The sequence below is a fragment of the Mustela putorius genome, unplaced genomic scaffold (assembly GCF_011764305.1).
Source record: "Mustela putorius furo isolate JIRA1106 unplaced genomic scaffold, ASM1176430v1.1 tig00003845_pilon_pilon_pilon, whole genome shotgun sequence".
NCBI lineage: Eukaryota > Metazoa > Chordata > Mammalia > Carnivora > Mustelidae > Mustela > Mustela putorius.
Genome location: NW_025421998.1, coordinates 36,357,588 through 36,380,385, shown reverse-complemented (window position 1 = coordinate 36,380,385; position 22,798 = coordinate 36,357,588). Strand labels below are relative to the sequence as shown.

Genomic DNA, 22,798 nt, shown 5'->3' with positions numbered 1-22,798 from the left:
TCCTGCCGCTTTCCCTAACATCCCTAGCAAATAAAGGAGAGAATGTAATTATGGGTTTGTTTTCAAACTGAACAACTGATGCAGGTATATTCAGCAATATTCACAAAAGGATGCACCAGCCAGACAAAGTCTATCAGAGTTAATGAACTATTTTTCTGCATTATTTTCAATTATTTTCATTATTTTCAATTCTTCTACAAGAATTCTCATGTAGAAAGTCTGACATAGTTTTGTCCTTGGAAAGGTCATGCATCTTGAACTTTCTGATGGCCTTTAAAAATTTGTGGATGATAAGAACTGAGCAAATATCTTCCATAATTCTAAAAAAGAATATCTGCAGAAAGCTGCACTGATCTTAATATTTACAAAGATCATACCAGATTATTAATAATTTTTTTGTCATTAATCATTCTCAATAGTTAAATATCATTTGTCTTAACTATTAAGTCTCCATTAAAAATTACTCCAAAGAATAAATTAGAAATATAAATATTTTCCTCTGGATGTCTTCATTTTGCTCTGAGCACAATCTGCATTTCATCTTCAGGTCCAATTATTCATTGCAAAAGATTAACTATGCTTTCAAAGTGAATTGAATTACATGTCTTTTTTATGACTACATTTCAGTGAGCAGGTAAAGAAAAAGCTATTCAATTTAACTTAAAGTTTCACTTTAGCACTCAGCTAAATAGAAATTTTCAAAGGAAATTCTGCTTGAAGATATGATAAAACACTATATGGTCCTGGCTTCAAGCAAAATTCTATTTCATTTTGTAAGCTGAGCAAATGAGCTTACTAGTTAAAGTGAACTTACAAGATCTCTGTAGGCTTTATAAACTGAAGAGAACTAGTTCACTTGAACTGTTTCTTATCTCCCTAGCATTTTTAAATGCAAGCAATGTATTTATAGAAATAATCATTCTTTTTTCAGGGCATGCTATTTTATCATGCTCCCATATCAACTTAAAATCTTGAATTTCATAGGACACTTTCATATGAAAAGGTCAAAGTTCAGGAAAACTTAGAAACAAAAAAATTTTTGTAAAGTAAAAATTTTGGAATACAGATAATTCCATTTATATTCTCAAGCTCTTAAATTATATTTATCTTAAAAGTAGTTTCACAAAATGTTATATGGTTATAATTCATTATCACCTATAATGTCTGGTAATTCTCTTGTTATTAGGTAATTTCACAACTCAAGTCTCCTGTTACTGGTTTGATGTTAATAAGCACTTATTAAGCTATACCGAAATAAAAAAAAAAAAGCTTTTTCAAAAATATTTATCAAAGCAGGATATGGATAAGTTAAAAGTTCTGCCTGACTGCATAGTTGATTCCCTAACAAGTAATTCTTTTGTCTCAATTCCTATCATCCTGGAAAACATTCTATCCGGTAGGTAAATTGCTATTCATACTACCTAAGGCAAACTAAACTAGAAATTAAAGAAAGCCACTATAAAGTCCAAGTAAAGAAGAAGAAAAAAGCAGCTCCTAATCAACTGAGAAATAAATGAGCTGATTAGCTCTTTATGTCCCAGCTGAATGTGTCATTTAAACACAAGGACCAAGTTTATTTCATATTTGTTTTCTTCCGGTGGCTGCATATAGAGAATGGCTACTGGCAGAATCTGCCTTACAAGTACACACTCTAGGGTAAATACCCAATAGTGCAATTGCTGGATCATAGGGCAGTTGGTGATTCACAGACCTATACCCCTGGGGATAAAAATATATGTTTATAAAAAATAAAAAATTAATAAAAAAAATATTGACAAGTACACACTCTAATACCACAAGTAGACCATCACAGCATCCAGTTCATACCTTTTTACAAGAGGAAAGTTTTACAGCAATACTGACAGTGAATGAACTGCAAAGTGAGAGGCTGAAAACAAAAAAATTCATCGTACAGACACACATACTAACACCCACACAGAGATATATTCTAAAAGTGCTTTGTATTACACTACACCAGTTATGAATATCTGCAGGGAAAGGCGGAGTGGCAATCACCTTCTTATTCGCCTCCACGCTTGGACCATGGGCCACCTTTCGCCCTCCACTTCCCTGCCTCAGTTCCCTATAGACTCACAGGACACAAGGCCCATTTCTCACGAGATGATGCTTCAGGATTCTGGGAGCTACTGATGCTAAAGGTCATGCCTAGTACACCTGGATGAACACCATGCAGAATTAAGAGTCTTCTACTCTCCAGTCACAAAGAACATGCAAAAAATTCCTTCACAGGAATTGGCAAGAGTGCATGGGATACTGATTTTTACATTGTATATGTTGATAGAAGAGCTCTGTTTTCAAAGCAAAGTACACAGTTACTAAAGACTGAGTTCTAAAGTTTATCCCTAGCTAGTTCACATTATTTTACATCTGTGACACAAAGCAGGTATCTAAGAAAGATGAATATGGACCATAAACTTATGCCTGACTACTAACAGTTCTTTTCCTAAGTCAGCTAAGCCCGGTTTTCCTGCCCTAAGACAAAAGCAGAATTCAAAGAGAACAACAGTTATGTGAAAAAATGTCCCACATTAAAAAAAAAAGAAAAAGAAAGAAAAGGAAAGGATAGGGGGAAAAAAAGCCACAATCACTATTCTGGGTGCTACTCAGGCTCTGAAAAGGTACACCCAATAAAATTACTTTTCATCGCTGGTACCAAGATGTAAGATCATTAAAATTGTTAGAACACACTGAAAAATTTCATTATTGTTTCATAAATTCTGCCTGCCATGGAACAGTATCAAAATTTAGTCTCACATAGGCGGATCATGTTAGAGTATAGTATTTATTCAATTTCATCATTTATGATCACTGTTATAACCAAATTAACCCCGACATAAACTCTGACATTTAAAAACACAGAGAACATACTGATTTTTCAGCTATTTTGCTTATGTATACTTTTCAATTCCCATGCAGTGCTCATAATTAGGAGATACTATACATAAACCCTCCCATTTATATATTAAGAACCAAGTAGAGAGGGTAAAAAAAATACCAACATAAATTCATTCTCCAAAAACTGCCCATGGATGTATTATCACTGTTCCTTCTAATTATATACTTACAGTGCATTCTTCAGTAAAAAGTGTAACTGCAGTCACATAACAATACTTATGACAAGGCAATGATATCACTTCAGAAAAAGAATACAACAAATGAGACTAAAAGTTGAGGAGAAGGATCAGAGCATATAAAAGTCACTTGAGAACACCACACAAACTTCAGTGTTTTCCACTTCCCAGTTGGAAAGAACATGCACAAAGATTTCTTAGCAGACAACAGTCAGGAGTGCATGAAAAATTGGCTTTCATGTCATATATGTTGAGAGAAGATCAATGCATTGAGAAAAAAGAATGTATTCATTATCTTTTGGGTCTGTCTATATCATCTATAGCAGCTAGAAGTTTTTGTCTTGCTTTCTTATTGATATGGGATCCCAGGCAAACATTTACCAGATTGGTCAGCTGCTTCGTTGAATACTCCTGCTCGGGGGGGAAAAAAAAGATCCAAATTTAGTATGCTGAAAGACATGTATTGATCAATGCAAGGAAAGAACAGGCAGATACTCAGTTTTCAGTGGATAGTGACTGAGCACTACAAATCAGTGAAAAGCAGAGGAAATTATAGTCTGAGACATGGACATGAACTATAATAATAAGGACACTGCATGATATACCGAAACAGAAAGGACTAGAATCTCTTCAATATGACAGAGTAATCTGACATGCCTATGCTTTTGTTACTTTTAAGACCACATACTTTATGCTTGTTTCTGTGGAGGTCTTTATTTATGAAGTTACTAAAATACACAGATCTCTCAAATTTTTAAAATGCTACTAAATAACTATTTTCTGGCACTCTTTTTTCTATAAAGTGAAAAAAGTCTCTAACCACAGAACAACTTTTCTGACTTATGATAAATGAGTAAGGTAACAAGGATCTGAAAGCTACCGGCTTTTAAACCTTCATACTGTCATTATAGCCAGTAAGTAAAATTAAGACTATAAGTCTCTTATGCTGTAAAATCTATTTGGTTCCTGAATTTCAGATAATGAGTTCCTAGGAAAAGAATGAATAGGGATTCACTAGAAAGGCTTGTATACTGATCTGGTTCTGGAGGATGAATAACAAGAGTTCAGATAAGGAAAGCGAGCCCTATACTACCATCTAGTAAGAAAAGTCATCTGTCTTCACAGGAGGTAACCACCTAAAGAGTTTCAAAATATGAGAAAGAGTTAATTTTAAAACCTCAGCAAACTATTCAGTTTGTGTATCTGAGCTCTGGGAGCACCTGTTAGCATCTCGTAAATTCTTTTAATCAGCCAATATTTAACAAGTACCCACTGTCATCAAGCACTGAGCTAGGTAGGCACTGTCCTAGAAGATAGGATAGTCGGCTCCCGAGAAAATTTCACTGAATTACAAATATCAGCTAGTTGAGGTTCTCACAAAATGCTAAGCTAAAATTTTGGTGCACTACATTAAAACAGGAAACTCAAAAATAGATATCATTCTCATATCAAATAATGGATATCTAGGAGCTGTGCCTTTCTTCTTAGTTACTTGTACTCTTTCCATAAACACCTTCCTCAGTAGCAACCTCAAAGTGTTTATAGCTTACTTTACTAAATAGATTCCAGCAACATTCAGCAGCCCATCTGTTCCTGGTTTAGCATTCTGGTTTTCAAATGTCAGAAGTCAATGGGACTAAAAGGGACGACATTTTTCTCAATTCTGGTGTACTGATCAAAATCACTGAAAATAATATTACATTTCTACTTTGCTCCCAAAGATCTGAAACTGACCCACAGTGGGCACATTTCCATAAAACTCAGGCTAATACTCATTTCTTTTTTCTAGAGTACTGAAACCAGACTGGATGAGGCTGATAGAGTAAATATAAATAATTCCTTATTTCCTTACCCAGTCAAATAAAATAAAAATTTACTTAGCTTTTACCCATGATGTTTATTGCTTAAGTAAACGTGATCACTAGAGTTACTGAAGGAATAAAACGAGGTGATAATTTTAATACTTCCCATATTTTCATTAAGTCTGTCTTCCCATACTGCCTACCTAGACGAATGGTAGAACAATCATATTAGGAAAGCCCCCATACTCAGCATCTTCTGGTGACAGATGTTGAGTTGAACTGTGTCAAAAATGCAGCATCCTAAATAACACTTAATAAATAATACTTCTGAGCGCCTGGGTGGCTCAGTGGGTTAAAGCCTCTGCCTTTGGCTCAGGTCATGATCCCAGGGTCCTGGGATGGAGCCCCACATCAGGCTCTCTGCTCTGTGGGGAGCCTGCTTCCTTCTCTCTCTCTCTGCCTGCCTCTTTGCCTAATTGTGATCTCTGTCAAATAAATAAATAAAATCTTTAATAAAGAAATAAATGAACCTTTTCTCTACTTATCTATATATCAACACAAAAGAAAAACGATCGTATCTATATTCAAGGTAAAATCTAATGAAGGAGGAAGTTAAATGTAGCCATTTCAATATTAATATAGTCACTCATCACTAATAAATGTCAGTGTGGTCAGGATGACACCAACTCACTGTTGAGAGCTATAAGGTTTAAGTTATATAACAGACATTAGCTTGTGAATCACTTCAATGCTGCTGTCTTCAATTTGTCTTGATGTTAACCAACTTCAGCCTTTTCCCACAACACAGCTGCAGGATAAACACAGCTAAAGTTCAGATTCTGGCTACCTTTCCAGATAATTACTGTTGCAGTTCAGAAAGATCTCGAAGGGATTTGATTATGCAAAGGGCACTGCATAGACAAAGTGTGAATATGGTAAAGAATCAGCTGATGCTTTATATTTCACTCCCATGATTTTGAATTATATAATACACCAGACAAGAACAGCACAAAGGAAAAGGAATAAAAACTTAATTAACTGTTTTCCAGCTCTCACCCTGTGCTCTTTGATCCAGCGTTCCATGTCATTCTCGGTTAGATAGTAGGCTTTAATATAGGTTTCCACAAATTCTTTATCAGGAATAGGTCTAATATCTGTTAGTTTTTCAAGTTTCATTAAAAACTGTTGAAAATCCAATTGCATTAAGGCACGACCCTCATTACTACACTTCTTGACGTTGGCATATCTAAGATACACAATAATAAAAAACCAGAAATGAAGCGATGGAAAAAGAAACCTGTAGGTACTCAAACTCTTCGTTAACCTGTGTCTGGACAGATTCTCCAGAAACGAGAGGGTTCTAGGAAAGAGCACATGAGCCTTCTGTCAGAAAGACTGAGCTGCGCTGGAACCCTCAGCTATCATTTTGCCTACGGGGCCTCAGGTTCCTCATTCGCAAAGCAAAGAGACTGAATAACTTCTGAAGTTTTTTGCTGCTCGACAGACTACAGTGCCCACCACCCCACCCCGGTCAATAAACATAATCATCTGTAAGAAAGTTAAACTGGTCTTCCAGTAAATCTGGCTGCCAAGAATTATTTCTAAGCTGGGCTATGAATACTCCAAAGGAATCTTAGTTTCATAAAACTGTTCAGTGTTGTTAACTACCGGATGTAAAGGAAACAAAAGCAGTAATTCCCCCATGGACTGTCAGCTGAACCTAAGAAACATGTGAGCATATAAGCAAAAAAAGGATATACATACTTGTCATAAACTTTATAGACTTATTCTGACACCCCACACTACTGGAAACCTGTGTATTCTAAGGTGGAGTAGTAATAAGAATGTATTAACCCTAAGAGGACAACATGTTATTACTCGTAAGTCAGTGTCTCATTCCTTCAATAACACAAAATGTGGAGAATCCAACCGCAGGAATGCGGTACTTCCCCTAAGGAAATTTACAAGGGCACTGAAGCACAGATTATTAGAAGTGACCAGGCTTTACTGCTTTGTTTTAATAAAAAGTGTTTTGCACAGAAATATAACATTATTCACTTTTCTACTTTATTAAACAAATTTATTAAAAATACTTTTCAGTTGTGACTGTTGACACAGAGCCATTCTGTGATTTCCAGCAAGGCTGGTTTCAATACAGAGTGCCAAAACTGTTGTCAGCTTGTCACTGTCACCTTCCCACTCTCTAATACATTCTTTTTTATATCAAAGAAGAAATGAAAAGAAATCAGATAAACGAGAGTGTGGAAATGTGCAATTCCAGACCACGTGAATGGTCTCTGAGACAGCAGCTTGCCTCCCAAACATAGTTTATATTCTAGACATAAGCATCGTTCTCTGAGTAAGTAGGAAAATTAGTATTGATAGATCTTCAAACTCAACATATGGAAGATTTATACAGTTTACAATGCTATAATAATGATACCACTAACAGACATAGTGGTTATGAGACCTGATTTTGCCATCAGAAGTTCATAAACCTTCTTGGTGTTTGAAAACTGTGTGAACCTGGGCAATTTATTTAATTTCTTGATTTTCTGAGGTTTTCTCCTTGATAAAACAGAGAGAATAATGGTTCTATCAAAGAGCTAATGTTAGTGAAAGGTTTGGAGGGTAAGAAAAGAATAAATGAAACAAGATGGGATCAGGAGGGTGATAAATCATAAGTGACTCTTAATCTCACAAAACAAACTGAGGGTTGCTGGGGGGAGGGGGGTCAGGAGAGGGTGGTGGGGTTATGGACATTGGGGAGGGTATGTGCTATGGTGAGTGCTGTGAAGTGTGTAAACCTGGCGATTCACAGACCTGTACCCCTGGGGATAAAAATACATTATATGTTTATAAAAAAATAAAAAAATTTAATTTAATTAAAAAAAAAAGAGCTAATGTTAGGATTTGGTGATATAATCCTGTGAAGTGCTTGATCCAATAAATGACACAGAGTGCTCAATAACTGTTATGCATAATCATCATAATAATTATATTAGGCAATAATAACTATTATGAGTTTAACTTTCAGATCACCATGAGATGCTATTTTCCACTGTCTCCTACTAGCTGGTTCTAGCTGGTTACTAGATGGTTCTAAAGCACAGACAGCAGAGGCACAGTGGGATTTAAGGTTTCTTTAATAATGTTCTAAAGTCAAACCTGAATTATTGTAAGATTGTCTGCTGGCCAAGACTTTCTCTACCTATTCTATCTGGTAATGACAACATACAATGTGATCTGTACATTACAATTTGTCACTGAAGAATCAGATAATACTTTCATGAAAACTTACCCTTCGACAATAGTTCTGTTGGCCAGCCGTATACAGTGTTCCCAAAGTATATTAGACACAGGCAGGGGTATCCGAACTCTCTTAGAAACCTCATTTAACCTCCTGTTAAACTGCTCAAATTCCTAAGAAGACAAAAATTATGGCCATATGAGGATATAATTATAATGCCATATTGCTTTCCCATCTTTCCAGCAAAGAAGAAGATTTAGAAAAACTCAGAATCAAACGAAGTAATACAAAAAGAGAATACAAATATAACTTGGACTTTTCAAGTACTTCACATTGAATAAACTATGTTGTGATACAGAGCACATGACATTTTATCTCCAAGGAAATAAGTGTCATTAATAGATTAAGCAATGCTAACAATGTTCAAATGCTTCTTCATCTCAAATTTTTCTAGTCTCGCCAGTATGGATTAAAAGAGTTTAATAACCTAATATGTCTTTAAAATGATCTTCAAGAAACCCAGTTTAAAAAAGTATTTTGATAAGCTTTCAAATCAGAGTGAACTGTGAACCCTTTGTAATTTGAGGCTATACTCCTTAGAGAATAATCAAATATACTATTCTCTATCCTAAACATTCTTTAAAAGTAAATTAGTTATTATATTCCAAATGATTTGAAAGCAATGACTAGCTGCAAATTTTTAGTGCAAAGGAAAAATAAAACATAAAATACTTCCTATTTCCTACAGAAAAACTGAGTATTTTTATTACTTATTAGGAACTTTCATGATACCATTCTACTAAAAATAAAAATTTATGTAGCTAATTTAGACAAATTCTAACAATTTCATGAAAGCAAACAGTTTACCCTTCAATAAATGTATTTCTAGTTTCTTTGGACTACGTCACCTAAATATGTTCATTTACAAAAGTAAATGCTATCGCTCCTTCCCTGAAAATACATTTCAAATGAATTTAACAAGATTTAAAATGGCATTTTTTTTTCTTTAGTTTCCTCAAGACAGCAGGTACATAATGCTTAACAAGTCAAGACTGACATGTGTTCAAATTCTCTAATAACACACAGGAGGGAAAAAAAAAATCTAATCATTACCACTCAAGCTACCACATGATTACTTATCATCCTTTCGCTTTTCTGTTAATCACAATTTTTAATTTATTTTTGGCAGTTAACTGCTTTTAATTATTTATGAAAAAGTGAATTTTCAATCCACCAAGCTTCCTTTTTGAAATTCAAAGTTAAATAAATAATTGCTCTTCATCCTTTCCATTTTATGAATCTAGCGGAACACTAGTATTTGCTATTATATTTATGCTTCACTGCAGTAAACCCTGCTTTAGATTTCCAGTCACGATTCAGTGCTTTCACTAATATTCTAAAAATAAAGTTATATGCTGTGGCATCTGGGTAGCCTGGTCACTTAAGCATCTGCCTTCAGCTCAGATCAGGATCCCCGGATCCTGGGATGGAGCCCTGCCTTGGGCTCCCTGCTCAACAGGCAGTCTGCTGCTCCCTCTCCCTCTTTCCCTCCGCTCCTGCTCATACTCTCTCCATTGCTCTCAAATAAATAAATAAAAACCTAAAAAAAAAAAAAGTTATATGCTAACTGTAAACAATGTCATTCTACTCACTGCTAACTTCAATGTTCAATAATGTTTGTTGTTAAATGAACAATAAAACCATTTCATTTTACTTAAGATTTTTGAGGGACAACAAATGCAGATTGCTTTTTACCTAAAGGTTTGGATTTGGAAAAGTAATAGAACAAATAAAAGTTATATAAGAACTTCTTTAGGAGAGGTTTTAAACTGCTAAAAACTGGTTCAGGTTAATAATCTTAATGCATTTGGTTCTTTCTTACAGTATTAATGTTTTTTTTTTTTTAAAAGATTTTATTTATTTATTTGACAGACAGAAATCACAAGTAGGCAGAGAGAGAGAGGAGGAAGCAGGCTTCCCGCTTAGCAGAGAGCCCGATGTGGGCTCGATCCCAGGACCCTGGGATCATGACCTGAGCCGAAGGCAGAGGCTTTAACCCACTGAGCCACCCAGGTGCCCCACAGTATTAATGTTTCTTATATGCCATAAAAAATAAAATCAACTTTTCAAAAACAAAATTGTTTTAAAGAAAGGGTATGAGATTATTTATAAAATACATTTGACTAACATATTCCAACTTAAGATTCCCAACTGAAGTTTTATGGGAACCCTAGAAATCAAAGTTCTCCCAGGGAGGCAATTACAGAGCACCCTCAGACCTGACAGTAACCCCTAGACACTGCTAACTTTTCTCCCACCCTTAGTTCTGGAGTGGTCTTGGGATGGTCTCGCAATCTCCATTACAGAGTTCTAGGAGGTCACCAGGCAGAGAGATGATGAATTCCACCACTATCTCTGTTCTGATCTCTAGCTTTGCTTACTGGTTCACAAGTGTCCCAGCTACCATCTGTTGCCCTAAGCAGTAAGAAAGTTTGTGTGAATGAGAGAAAAGCCAGGAGCTTAAGAAGGGCCAATTTTCTTTTCACTAACAAATATGAAAAACGAGACTTTTCTGAAAGCTTTTTTCATTTCCTCAAATGCCCTTGCTTCTCCTCAGATATCCACATGGCTCATCTCCTGGCTTCCTTCGGGCTGCTCCCCAATTCTCACTTTATCTCCTGATAAGTATCCCCTTCTGTGACCACACATAAATAAACAATATTGCTCCCAAACCACACCTTGCACTCTCTATCCCTCCTCTGCTGCTTATTTATTTTTTCACAGAGCTATAAATTAATTGACACATTTTATCTTAATTTAGGTCTTTACTATTGTCTCCGTACTGGCATGTAAATTCCCTGGGGATATGTAAATTCCTTAATCACAACTATGCTGGGACACCTGAGTGGCTCAGTGGGTTAAAGCCTCTGCCTTCGGCTTAGGTCATGGTCTCAGGGTCCTAGGATAGAGCCCCGCTCGGGCTCTCTGCTCGGTGGAGAGCCTGCTTCCTCCTCTCTCTCCGCCTACCTCTCTGCCTACTTGTGATCTCTCCCTCTCTGTCAAATAAATAAATAGATGTTTAAAAAAAAAAATCACAGCTATGCTGTCAGCACCTAGATCAGTGTGTGGCACATGTAGGTGATCTATAAATATCTCTTGATGCATAAATGACAAGAGGTGTACAATTCTTTCCAGAAAACTTTTAAATGTAAGTTTTAAATGCAAAGGTGTTTGCATGACACATTGCAAAGGTAATGTAATTTCTGGAAAAACAACAACAACGATAATACAGAATAATCAGGGGCTTGGTTTCTTGCTAATAAATCTACACAACTACAGAAACATCTAATTAAATAGAAATATCTTCTTGTCACCATAGTCCTGGTTATTGAAATTACTTAAAATGAAAGTCAGCCAATCAAACTCTAATTCAAGATGGGTAATTAGTGAGCAAAAACAAAAAAATCTATGAAGAATTCTTGGGTCTAAAAGAACACAAAATTCAAAAACAAGTCCATTCTGATTTAGGGGCTTTAATATCATGATGCTAGAAATGTGGTAATAACGATAATCCCACTACTTCAGAGCAAGTACAATGACAGCAACAGTTCTCCCAGCAGACTCATCTTTAAACAAAGGTGTTTCTGCATACTTGCCTTCAGCAGTGCATCTACATAGATGTTGTGCTGTGACATAATTTCTTTTACGTCCCACTTCACATTAGCCATCAGGAGCAGCATCTGTTCATAATCTATAGCTTTACCGGCTACAATCCAATAAATTGGTTTGCGTAGTTCACTGGCAGTCGAGACTGTCTGAAATACATTTCATAGAAAGGAAAACAAACCTTTTCTAAAAGTATCAAGTTTATAAAAAATATTTTGTATCTCTTTCGAGTATACATCACATCTAAAAATAAAACATACACAACTGGATATTTAAATTATGAAAACCCTTCAGTTCGTTGGCATAGGACTTACTCAAAACACTTTTGAGACATACAATCAACTTGAGGTCACTGATGCACAACAATAAAAGAACCACAGATTCTCATGGAGATGAGCAAATATCTCCCATTTTTGCACTTCCGTCCATTTCCACTCTACCTGCCCCATCAGGAGATTTTGTCATCTCTCAAATGTATACTCGTGACAGCCTACAAGCCAGGCTCCCTGCCCACAGGCCTGCCATCTATTGCTGCCAACCCCTCTTTCTAAAACACATACTGAACAGGCCACTTACCGGTTTCAAATCCTCCGGTCCCTTCCCAGTACCCTGCAGACAGAGCCCACCTCCAGGCTGAGAGCACTATGCACCATGTGGCTCCTGCTTCTTACTCCAGCTGTCTCTCTCACCACTGGCCCCTTCCCCTGCTCTGACAGTCTTTGCGTTTTCGGCCTCTGACTCATTCCAGGCTCTCTCTCACTGGCTGGTCTCCTGTGAGCCATTCCCTTAGCTTGCAATATACTCCCATTGCAGCCACCGGCCCTGGTTTAAACAACCCTCCCTCAGACAGCCTTTCTAGAAAACCTTCTCCCGATGACACCTCATTTCCTCCTCCAGCCAATGTTAAAAACCCTGCTGCATTTTCTTTCCCCTTATCACACTTTATTGTAAATACAGTTGTAATGCGCATTGGATGAAAAGGTATAGGAGCTGCTCAGTAAGTAAGTATTAACTTACTATGGGAATTCATGAGTGAATAAATGTATGTTAACTGCTCTCCTGGAATCTGGAGACTGGCCACCAGTTAAAAAACCCCAAATAATGTGCTCCCAGCTGAAATGACATCCAAGAGTGTTTCTGACCTGAGAGTAAAACTGCTGAAGAAAGGGCTTTTTGACTGCAGGCATCACAGCATCCAGATGGGGTTGAAGGAACTCAAACTGTTCAGCCAAGAATACCCTAAAGGGAATAAAGAATGCATTGCATAAGCAGAGGGCGCGATCCATGGCCTGTCAAGACTTTTGTGCAAGTCACCTTTAAGATCTCTAAGCACAAGTTTAGCCGTTAAAATTCCTCTCCACTTGAGTGAACTACCTTGTATTAGCTCATTTACAACCTACCCAAAAGTTACTGTTGAGATTATCACAGATTGCGAGCAGAGATGGAAGAAGGAGACTTCAAATAAACTGCTAGGCTGCTCTGCATGTGACACAGAAGCACAGATCACAGGAGAGATGGAAGAAAAAAATTTAACAGGCTTTTTTTTTTTTTTTTTTTTAAAGGATTTCCTGTAAGGATCCCATTTAATTATATAGAACAGAGAGTTGAATTCACAGATTTAACATCTGACTGGCACATCTCCTAATGCAGCAAACTGTAGCTTGGCTGAGATATACACGTGAAATTCAGGTCAGGAGGCTGCTGTGCGGGAGTGGAGTCATTTGCACTGAGATTTGTCAGCAGCTGCCCTCTTTTTCTCTATTTTTTGTTATGTACGCAAAAACTCTTGACTGATGCTGGACAACATTTTATAGAAGTCATGTGCTTTACCTGTATTAAAAATGGGGGATTTATAAAGGTCAGGAAGCATTCCTGCTGATGTCGAGGGCTAACTATATTTAACACTAAACTGATGCTATAACTACTTTCTCTAGAATCACGATTTGATAGGAAAATATAGAGTATGCTATGATGTGGTTACTTTTTTGTAAAAAGTTTTACTTTAAAGCAAGGATCATGTTGCTCAAGACTGAAACCTAAAAGATTTCCCTTTTTCCACTGACGTAACTGAACACCAACCATGTAGTTTTAAAAAATCGATTGGTGATCTATTTCAGGAGAGACTTCTCAGAAATAAATTAAGTGACACTCAGAAGTAGGAGAAGGATGCAGCTAGAAATCTAATTACACAGTGCTTACTTCTATAACTTTTCTTAAATACTTAAAGGCAAAGCAACGGGTTTTAACAACTTACAAGGATTCTGTGGCTACCACTCTTTCTGCCAGCCCATACAACGTATCCCCAGATGTCAAAATCACCAGGTGACTGAGGTGTGGGCTTGGCACTTTCTCCTTTCTCTCTTCTGCTGCTGTGAGGGTGGCGGTAGGATCAGCTGAAACTTCCTGAAAACACAACACATGTGCACACACAGCCTGAAATCAAATCTAATAGTAATAAACTATGTGGTTTTACAAAACTGGACCGGTAATTAAAATACTCGTAGGCATGCATATTAATCACATTTAGTTTCTGTTCTTTCTTTTCCTTCTTTTATATTTTCTAACTACTGGAAATTTCCTTTTTATACTAAGTGAAAACGATCCAGCTCCATATGCTATTATCTGCATGTGACCTAAAATCGGCCAACACAAGCAATATTTATGAATTGGAAGATGTTTCATAGAGACAATAGCAAGATGCCCTTTGAGAACCTGTAAATGAGAAAAGAGAGACAGCCTCTGGAGGACTGAGCTGGCACATTCCAAAATTATGGTGTGGTTAACTATTTCACATCCATACTTTAATCAAGGTAACCCTGGTATAATCTCAAGAAGGCAGGACTAGACTGCACTTTGAAACTGAAACTGAGCTAACTGTGTTGGTAGATGTCTGGAGTCACGTTACTGATGAGAAGGCAGGTGGCTAATGGGAATCAAAGAAAGGGAGCCCGAAGAGCAGGGTGTATTGATTTTAAAGGATCGTCCAAGAAAATTAGGGCACAAAAATTGGATACAAACAAATCTAAAAGTGTACAAAAATGTAAATCTCGATTACTTCTTAAATGAATTATATAGTCACAAATCTCCCAACACTTGCCTTATGAATGAAAGGACTCTGGGAGCATAACAGGTTTATAAATTTAGCGAAATGGAACTAAAACATTATAAAACCTTCCAAGTTAGAAAATGGTTTTATTCTTCTTTAGTTCTTCTTTGTATCCTATCTTCCACAAAAGATATTGTTTCTCTTCAATCTCTAATTACTCAATTAGCATTTAAAAGTTATTTTGGGAACAACTGTGCTTTCTCTAAGGGAGAATAGGGATAAGGAAACTATGCAAGTTAATCAAAGTCACAGCTCCATTATTTATTTTCTTCTACTAGAAAGGAAATTAATCACCCGTCTGCTGCACACACACACACACACACACACAAACACACAGCATTAAATGGCTACGTGTGCTATTTCATTTAATGTCAGTGTTTATGTAATCACCATCTACCAGACTATCTACGTGAGGAACCCTGGAATCATTTGTGTCTCCCCTTTCCCTCCCCACTCCATCATGCCTAAGAACACACCTCTCCTTTGTTTCTTCCTGTGAAAATAATTCTCTTTTACCTAATTAAGGCAGATCACGTCAACTCTCCTGCTCAAGCTCTTCCAACAGCTTCCTGTCTTCCTCAGAGTAAAATCCAAAGGCCTTACATGGATCTAGGCTCTGGCTATCTCTTTGATTTTATCTCTTACCAGCCCTCCTACTTGCTTTGTTCTGGTTATCCTCACCTCTGTGCTGTTCCTGGAATAGGTCAGACATGGTCCCATCTCAGGGCCTTTGCATTCCCTCTTTCCTCCACCTGAGACACTTATCTCCAATATATTCCCTCTCTACTAGCAAACGAGTTGCACATGAGTAGGGAGTTTTGTCGGACTGCTCTCTCCCTACCAAAACTGTATCCTCAACTCCCAGACAGGGTCTACCCCATACATAAAGTGTTCAATAAATAGGCACTAAATAAATATTGTTAAATAAATGAATTCTCATTCAGGTGACTCACTCCTCTATTTCTTCCTTCAGGGATCTACCTCAATGTTACCTTCCCAGAGAGGCTACGTGTGATCACCTAAACAAAATCACACCCCTTCTCTTCTCTTTCTATCCTTTCCTAGTTTTCTTTTTTTGTAATTCCTGACACAATTGGACATTAAAATGAATATTCGTTATTCCTATCTGCCTCTTCTACCAGAAGGACCACCCACTGGTCTTCCATAAAGTACCGTGGCACTCAATGTGTGCTTGTTAAACGAATTAATAATAAAGATAGCTATCCAACTATTGCGTATCCCTTGAGTCTTTTTTTTTTTTTTTAAGATTTCATTTATTTATTTGACAGAGATATAGAACCAGAGAGCACAAGCAAGGGGAGTGGCAGAGGGAGAAGCAGCAGGCTCCCCACTGAACAGGGAGCCTGAAGTAGGGCTTAATCCCAGGACCCTGAGATCATCACCTGAACAGAAGGCAGGTGCTTAACCAACTGAGCCGCTGAGTCACCAAGGCACCCCATGAGTCTCATACTCTCCTCACATAGCTCCTTGCCTTCCACCTACTTCCAATATTATACTTCCAATACCTCCTATAATACTCTGTATTTTCTCTTTGTGAATATCCATCTCACAGAAAGTCAATGGATGGTGAGGAAGAAGACTTAATGAAACCTTGAAACAAACAAACAAACAAACAAACAAAAACTAATAAAGGAATTAGGGGAAGAGATAACTCACTTGGGCCAGATGGCTAAGCTAGACCAAATGGCCCAATGGAGTAGAAAGAGGAATAACAGAAAATAATTCCAGAGAGGTAGATTTGGCTGCATCACAACAAAGCACTTTCTATCAGACAGAAGTATAAGGAAGGGAGGGTTATGAGTTTCTTATTGGAAAGAGGTTCAATCAGAAGCTGACAGCTACTCAGAATGTATAGAACTGTACAGGTTAAAGGAACACAGATAAGTTTCCTTCTATGGCTTTATAAGTAGAAATTTGGAGAATTATACTCCACAACTATATACTAGGCATGAAACACCCCTCTTTTCTTTCTTTCTTTTTTTTTTTTTAAGATTTATTTATTTGAGAGAGAACGTGAGAGAGAGAGAGAGAGAGAGAACACATGCACAAACAGTGGGGAGGGAGCAGAGGGAGAGGAATAGGGAGAAGCAGACTGCCCACTCACTGAGCAGGGAGTCTGAAGTAGAACTTGATCCCAGGACCCCGGGATCACGACCTGAGCTGAAAGCAGCCACTTATCTGACTAAACCACCCAGGTGCCCCAACCACACCCACTTTTAAAATATTTTGTAATTATACTGACAAAAACTGACGTGAACTTTCTGCCAATACTGCAAACTCAAAATAGCTCCAGCATAACCATGTACACCATGAATACCACACATTGATACTAGCAGTTACTTCTGAATTTCATTCTTTTATGATTAGGTATCACTATATGTATACTAAATAATAAAAATATCTTTAAAAACTGGAAAATTCCTGGGACGCCTGGGTGGCTCAGTTGGTTAAGCAGCTGCCTTCAGCTCAGGTCATGATCCCAGTGTCCTGGGATCAAGTCCCACATCGGGCTCCTTGCTCGGCAGGGAGCCTGCTTCTCCCTCTGCCTCTGCCTGCCATTCTGTCTGCCTGTGCTCGCTCTCTCTCCCTCTCTCTGACAAATAAATAAAATCTTTAAAAAAAAAAAAAAACTGGAAAATTCCTGTGACTGTAGTAGGTATTAACTAGCTAATTTAGGAGAGAAGAGGGAGGTGGTGCTAAAAAGTGACAGAAGGCAAGGATCTGTGGCCTGAGAGGAACGAAGTTTATCTCTGGGTATACGGAAAGGCCACAGGCACTCACCTGCTCCATCCTTACTACTCCTTACCTACCTGCCATTCAAATGTGCTGAACTCCCTCTTTACTCACAGAGCTCTTTCACAAGAACATTCTTGTAGTCATCACTGGAATTGTTGCTCCCACTTCAAAGGGTTTGCATTTGGATACCGTTCTTTGTTCCTAGTTAATACTGGCATTTGGGGCATAAAAATTATAGTAATTATCTGCTTAAAGGCTAAAGTTCTGTGTTTATGTTTGGGGAAATAAGCTTGAAGAGAGCAAGAGAATCACAAAAATGTCAAGCTGATTTAAATAAACGGCACGTGCTTACTGCACACTTGAATGGAAAAGCTTCTAAGCTGGATCAGTGTTTAGATTACACCAGTACAATAAGAAAAAGACATAAAACCGTTTGAAGACTTTGAGAAATAAAACCTTAACCAAAATCTTTAGTTTCACAGTGAAAGTCACAATATTTAACCTCTCCTGCCACTAATAATTTACTACTACAAAGAGAAATTGTTTTTATTGACTTTTCCAGACCCATTTAAAATATATTTTTCTTATCAATGATTTCAAGTTAGTCAAAGATCTTAAAGCCAACAATTTAGCATCACCAAGTGTAAAACTAAAAATTCACAGTTCTGATATCACTATGACCTATACCAGCTTCCCTTTCTTCCTTCCCCTAGTAGGCTCCTTTTCTTGAACTTCTATTTGATGTGTCAAATTTTATTTAACTTGAATATATATGATATAAAATTTCAGGTGGCATTTTTAAGATCATAATAATTCCACAATACCTTTTACAGCTTAGAAGCAAAATTTAGAAGATATATATGGAGAAAACACAATAACCAAAAATGTGCTTATTAAACTTTTAAGCAACACATAAAGGAAATACAAGAGAAAGTACAACTTTCATTTAGTGGCTCCAGATTGATTAGGCTATAAATTACTTAAACAGCCAAAGACTGTATTGAATAGCAAGAAACCAACTAATGTTCTCTGCCAATGTAGATGCAAACTAATGAAGTGAAGAAAAATGAATATACCAGCTTACAAGAACCTGAGATCAAGGTCTAGCAAATGACAAATATATTTTCTAAAATAATAAACCAATGCTTATCAGTATGAGTAATAATGTAACATGTAACACTGGAAACCAACAGAAAATTCGAGAAAAACTTCTGTATTGCTGTATGAGGAATAAGGACTATGGAGCGACCCTGTCAAAAAGGTCTGCACTACTTAAAAACTGAAGAAAAGAGTGACTGCTCCCATGGCCTTCTGATCCAAGGTGCAGTCTGATTTAAGAGATGGTAACCATAAGGATTTAAATAAAGAAAAGATCTCTTTAAAAGACCAGGTGCCAAAGGATAAAAGCAGGCATATCTTTCTATCCATTTACTGGGGGAGGGGTTTTTAAAAACACATTTCTAAATCTGACTACCAGTTCTGGGAAAAACTTACCCAGTGAACACAGAACTGGTCAGACAGATGCTACAGATACATTGTTATCCCCAGATGGGCGGCAGCTGGTTTGAATAGCTAGTTTGTTTACCTGGTCATGGTATTTCATTAGTTATTGCAGAATCCGAAGCAACAAATCCATGCCTTAAGTGTCAAATTTGGAACTGTGGTTTGACAATCACCAATCAGTAACTACCAGAGATGCCAAAGACATCAGAGTGAATGACTTTAGGGTAAATTTTGACCTATCAATCCTTTTAACTGTATTATTATTATTTTATTATTAAGGACATCTATGGCTCCAACTGTCATGAAGCCCAGACTAAGTTAAGAGTAATGGGTTCTAGAGGTAACTATGTAACTATACCCGACTCTGGACTTTTTGATTATGACCATTCAGTCCATCAATTTCAAGGCTTTCAGCCAGAAACAAGAAAAACTTAAGCTGTGGACTGAGATCTGGAAAACAAGATGTGATCAACATTATGCTAAGTATCAAACAAGGAGAAGCAAAACAGAAACATGGATAACTTCTAATGGAGTTGAAAGCCAATCGAGTTTACAAAAACAAAGACAAAAAATATATATAAATAAGTGGCTAGGTCAAACAAGGAGCCCTGACTCTGTACACGATCAGAATTAAATGGATAGCAAAGCCAAGAAAACAAACCAGGTTAAGCCAGTAGACAAGAAAACTCAGGGATTGGAGTTTACTCCTTTGTTCAACAAACAATTTACTGAAGAAATGCAGTTTGCTGAGAGATAGTGCTATGAAAATTACATATACATGTACTGGGCAGAAAGATGTCCATATTATAAGGGAGATGGATGATATGGATAAAGGTGATTTCCTCTGTGTAAAGAGTGCTCACCCAAGATATGAACACCTGCCTCTCTCATCTTACTCACATCTCTGCTCAAAGGCCACTGGTCTCTCACTCTGCTTTATTTTCTTCTTAGCGCTTCTCACTATTTGACACTATATTACATATTTGTTTCTCTGCCTCGATAAAATGTTAAGTTCTAAGACAGGAATTACCTCTTCCGTGCACTGATGAATGGCCAGCACTACTACCACACCCCACAAATCCTATTTCAATTAGTATTTCTTAAAAGAATGATTACATTGCTTTATTAAAACTTCAGTAGTAGATGTACATAATAACAGACCTTATAAGAAAAGAGGAAAATGACTGCTGGTGTGGGTAGGTGAAGAAAAATCAGAGGATCTTTGGCTTAATCTAAGTGCAGAGGAACGTGCTGAAAAACAGCAATCTCGGACTACAGTGGCCCATCGCAAGAAAAAAACTGTGTTGTTTTAAATGCCTGCGTTAGCTTAAACACTGCAAAGCCTCAGCCTTGTTTTTCTGCCTAACCTCTTTTCTTAGAAAATACACCACATCCTGTGACACAACAGTCAGGAATCCAGAACCCCTCCTGCATAGCCAGCTACATCCAAACCTCTTCCTTGACTTTCAAGGCCATTTATAAAGTGGTCCCTACACACTCCCTGCAACCCGACTCTTCAGTATATACCTGTGTCCCTATCACAAAGATGGCCAAACTGTGGGCCAGGCCTGCTCCCATCTCCAGGCCCTTTCTCAGCTTCTGAACCTTAATTTGAATGCCAGTCTTTCTTCCTTTTCCCATTAACCCATGCCTGTTCTTCAAACACTAGCACAAGTCTCACTTCTTCCTTTAGTCGTTCTCTGAAATACTGTTTCCACATGAACCTCCCCTCCCCTTGAACTTGTACTGGATGTATAACCAACATCAGACTCTCCCGTGTACACCAGTTTCTTCTCTCCAATCAGACTGTAAGAAACCTGCGTTTACTTCCTTACAAACACACAGTGTAATACTGAAGACTCATACACTCAACATACATATGGACGCAAAATTTATTTATAATTGACTGGATAGCTAATTTTTATTTTCTGTAGCCCAGAAGAATTAATTCTAATTGGTTACTTACCATATCAATAAGGCTTTCTTGTATTCTGTTAAGAGTTGTTCTTAATCTACTACTACTAAGGCCCAGTCCTGTTGATTCCAGCTGAAAAAGAGAAAGAAAGGTATGCTACATCACCTTGGAGATAATCTTTCATACATTAACCTCAAATTAACCAAGGTTAAGAATCTGATGAATTAAAAAAAAAAAGAATCTGATAAATTTTCACTCAGATACTTAGCCTTCAGAGGGTCTCCAAATTGTATTTAAAAGTTTCAAAACATCAAGCATACTAGTCAAACCTTAGCCCTTAAGGGAACAAGAAAACTACTTCACATTTGTATTTATAGGTCACACTAGCACCTAGCAATCTAATAAATTTATCAGGAGAGAGTTCGCCAATATTTCTTTTTCCCACAAGTTATTATTTTTAGTTCTGAAACTTAAGACATCAGATACTTAAAGATAATGCACTATGTCATATTTATGTAGAAGCATAATAAAGCAGCCTGTCTTAAATTTTCTCTTCTTTGTAAAGATTTTGTTTGACACACAGAGAGAAATAATGAGAGAGAGAGAGAGAGAGCAAATGCACAAGCAGGCTCCCCAGAGCAAGAAGCCTGATGCAGAACTCGACCCCAGGACCTTAGGATCATGACCTGAGCTGAGGGCAGACGCTTAAATGACTGAGCCACCCAGGTGCCCCTGTTTGAAATTTTCTAACACAAATTAGAGATAGCCCAAATCCTTATCCAAAAATTATGAAAAAAACTTTATTAGGCTCAGTTAACATTTCATAGTATAGAATTCGCTTCACTACATCAGAGCCAAAGCACTCATAAACATCCTCACATAAGAACATAAATGAGAAGGGACACTCGACTGTTAAAGTGAAAAGCTGGGGTGCCTGGGTGGCACAGTGGGTTAAGCATCAGACTGCTGGTTTCAGCTGACGTGGTGATTTCAGGTCATGAGATCCAGAGACTGACACTGGGCTCTACAGGCTCTACACTCAGTGCGGAGTCTGATTATCCCTCTTCCTGTCCATGCTCCTCTCTCTAAGTAAATGAACACTATCTTAAAAAAAAAAAAAAAAAAAGACATGAAAACCCAGTTAGCTGGCTCCTTAGTTGGTGATGACTCAATTGATGAATATAAATTTAATCTAGAGGTAATCATAGACACATACAGATATCTGGAAAAATGTGAAAAGTTTCTGTATGGGCCAAAACATTTAAAACATTGTTAACAGTAAACTATAAAATATATAGTCTCACTAATTCATTCATAGACAATTATAATATATATGGCACGCACACGGATTTATTGTTCCTCATCCTTTCCTATTTGAATTACTTACACAACATGTGACAGAAAGCCTCAAGCTAAAATAGCTGTGTGATGGCCTGGTGTAGTAAAACATGAACTCATGTCATATGGCCATTTTTTTTTTTTAAAGATTTTATTTATTTATTTGACAGAGAGAAATCACAAGTAGATGGAGAGGCAGGCAGAGAGAGAGAGGGAAGCAGGCTCTCTGCTGAGCAGAGAGCCCGATGCGGGACTCGATCCTAGGACTCTGAGATCATGACCTGAGCCGAAGGCAGTGGCTTAACCCACTGAGCCACCCAGGTGCTCCTCATATGGCCATTTTAAATACATTTTACTTTCATTAGGTTT

The 22,798-nt window shown here is 37.3% G+C and overlaps 1 protein-coding gene across 3 annotated transcripts in view; it reads right to left on the bottom strand.

Moving 5' to 3' along the window:
- Positions 1-2,784: 2,784 nt before the first annotated feature.
- The window catches only part of VPS50 (VPS50 subunit of EARP/GARPII complex), a 125,818-nt gene continuing 105,804 nt past the window's right edge, over positions 2,785-22,798 (bottom strand). For 2 of the 3 annotated variants that reach the window (XM_004776425.3, XM_013047843.2), the window contains 7 exons: positions 21,143-21,223; positions 14,065-14,213; positions 12,953-13,049; positions 11,801-11,959; positions 8,196-8,317; positions 5,951-6,140; positions 2,785-3,503 (listed from right to left, as the gene is read on the bottom strand). In XM_004776425.3, the coding sequence (XP_004776482.1) occupies positions 3,384-3,503; positions 5,951-6,140; positions 8,196-8,317; positions 11,801-11,959; positions 12,953-13,049; positions 14,065-14,213; positions 21,143-21,223 (918 nt within the window). In that variant the 3' untranslated portion in view covers positions 2,785-3,383. The remainder of the gene's footprint in view (positions 3,504-5,950; positions 6,141-8,195; positions 8,318-11,800; positions 11,960-12,952; positions 13,050-14,064; positions 14,214-21,142; positions 21,224-22,798) is intronic. The other variant, XM_045062698.1, reaches the window with a different exon arrangement.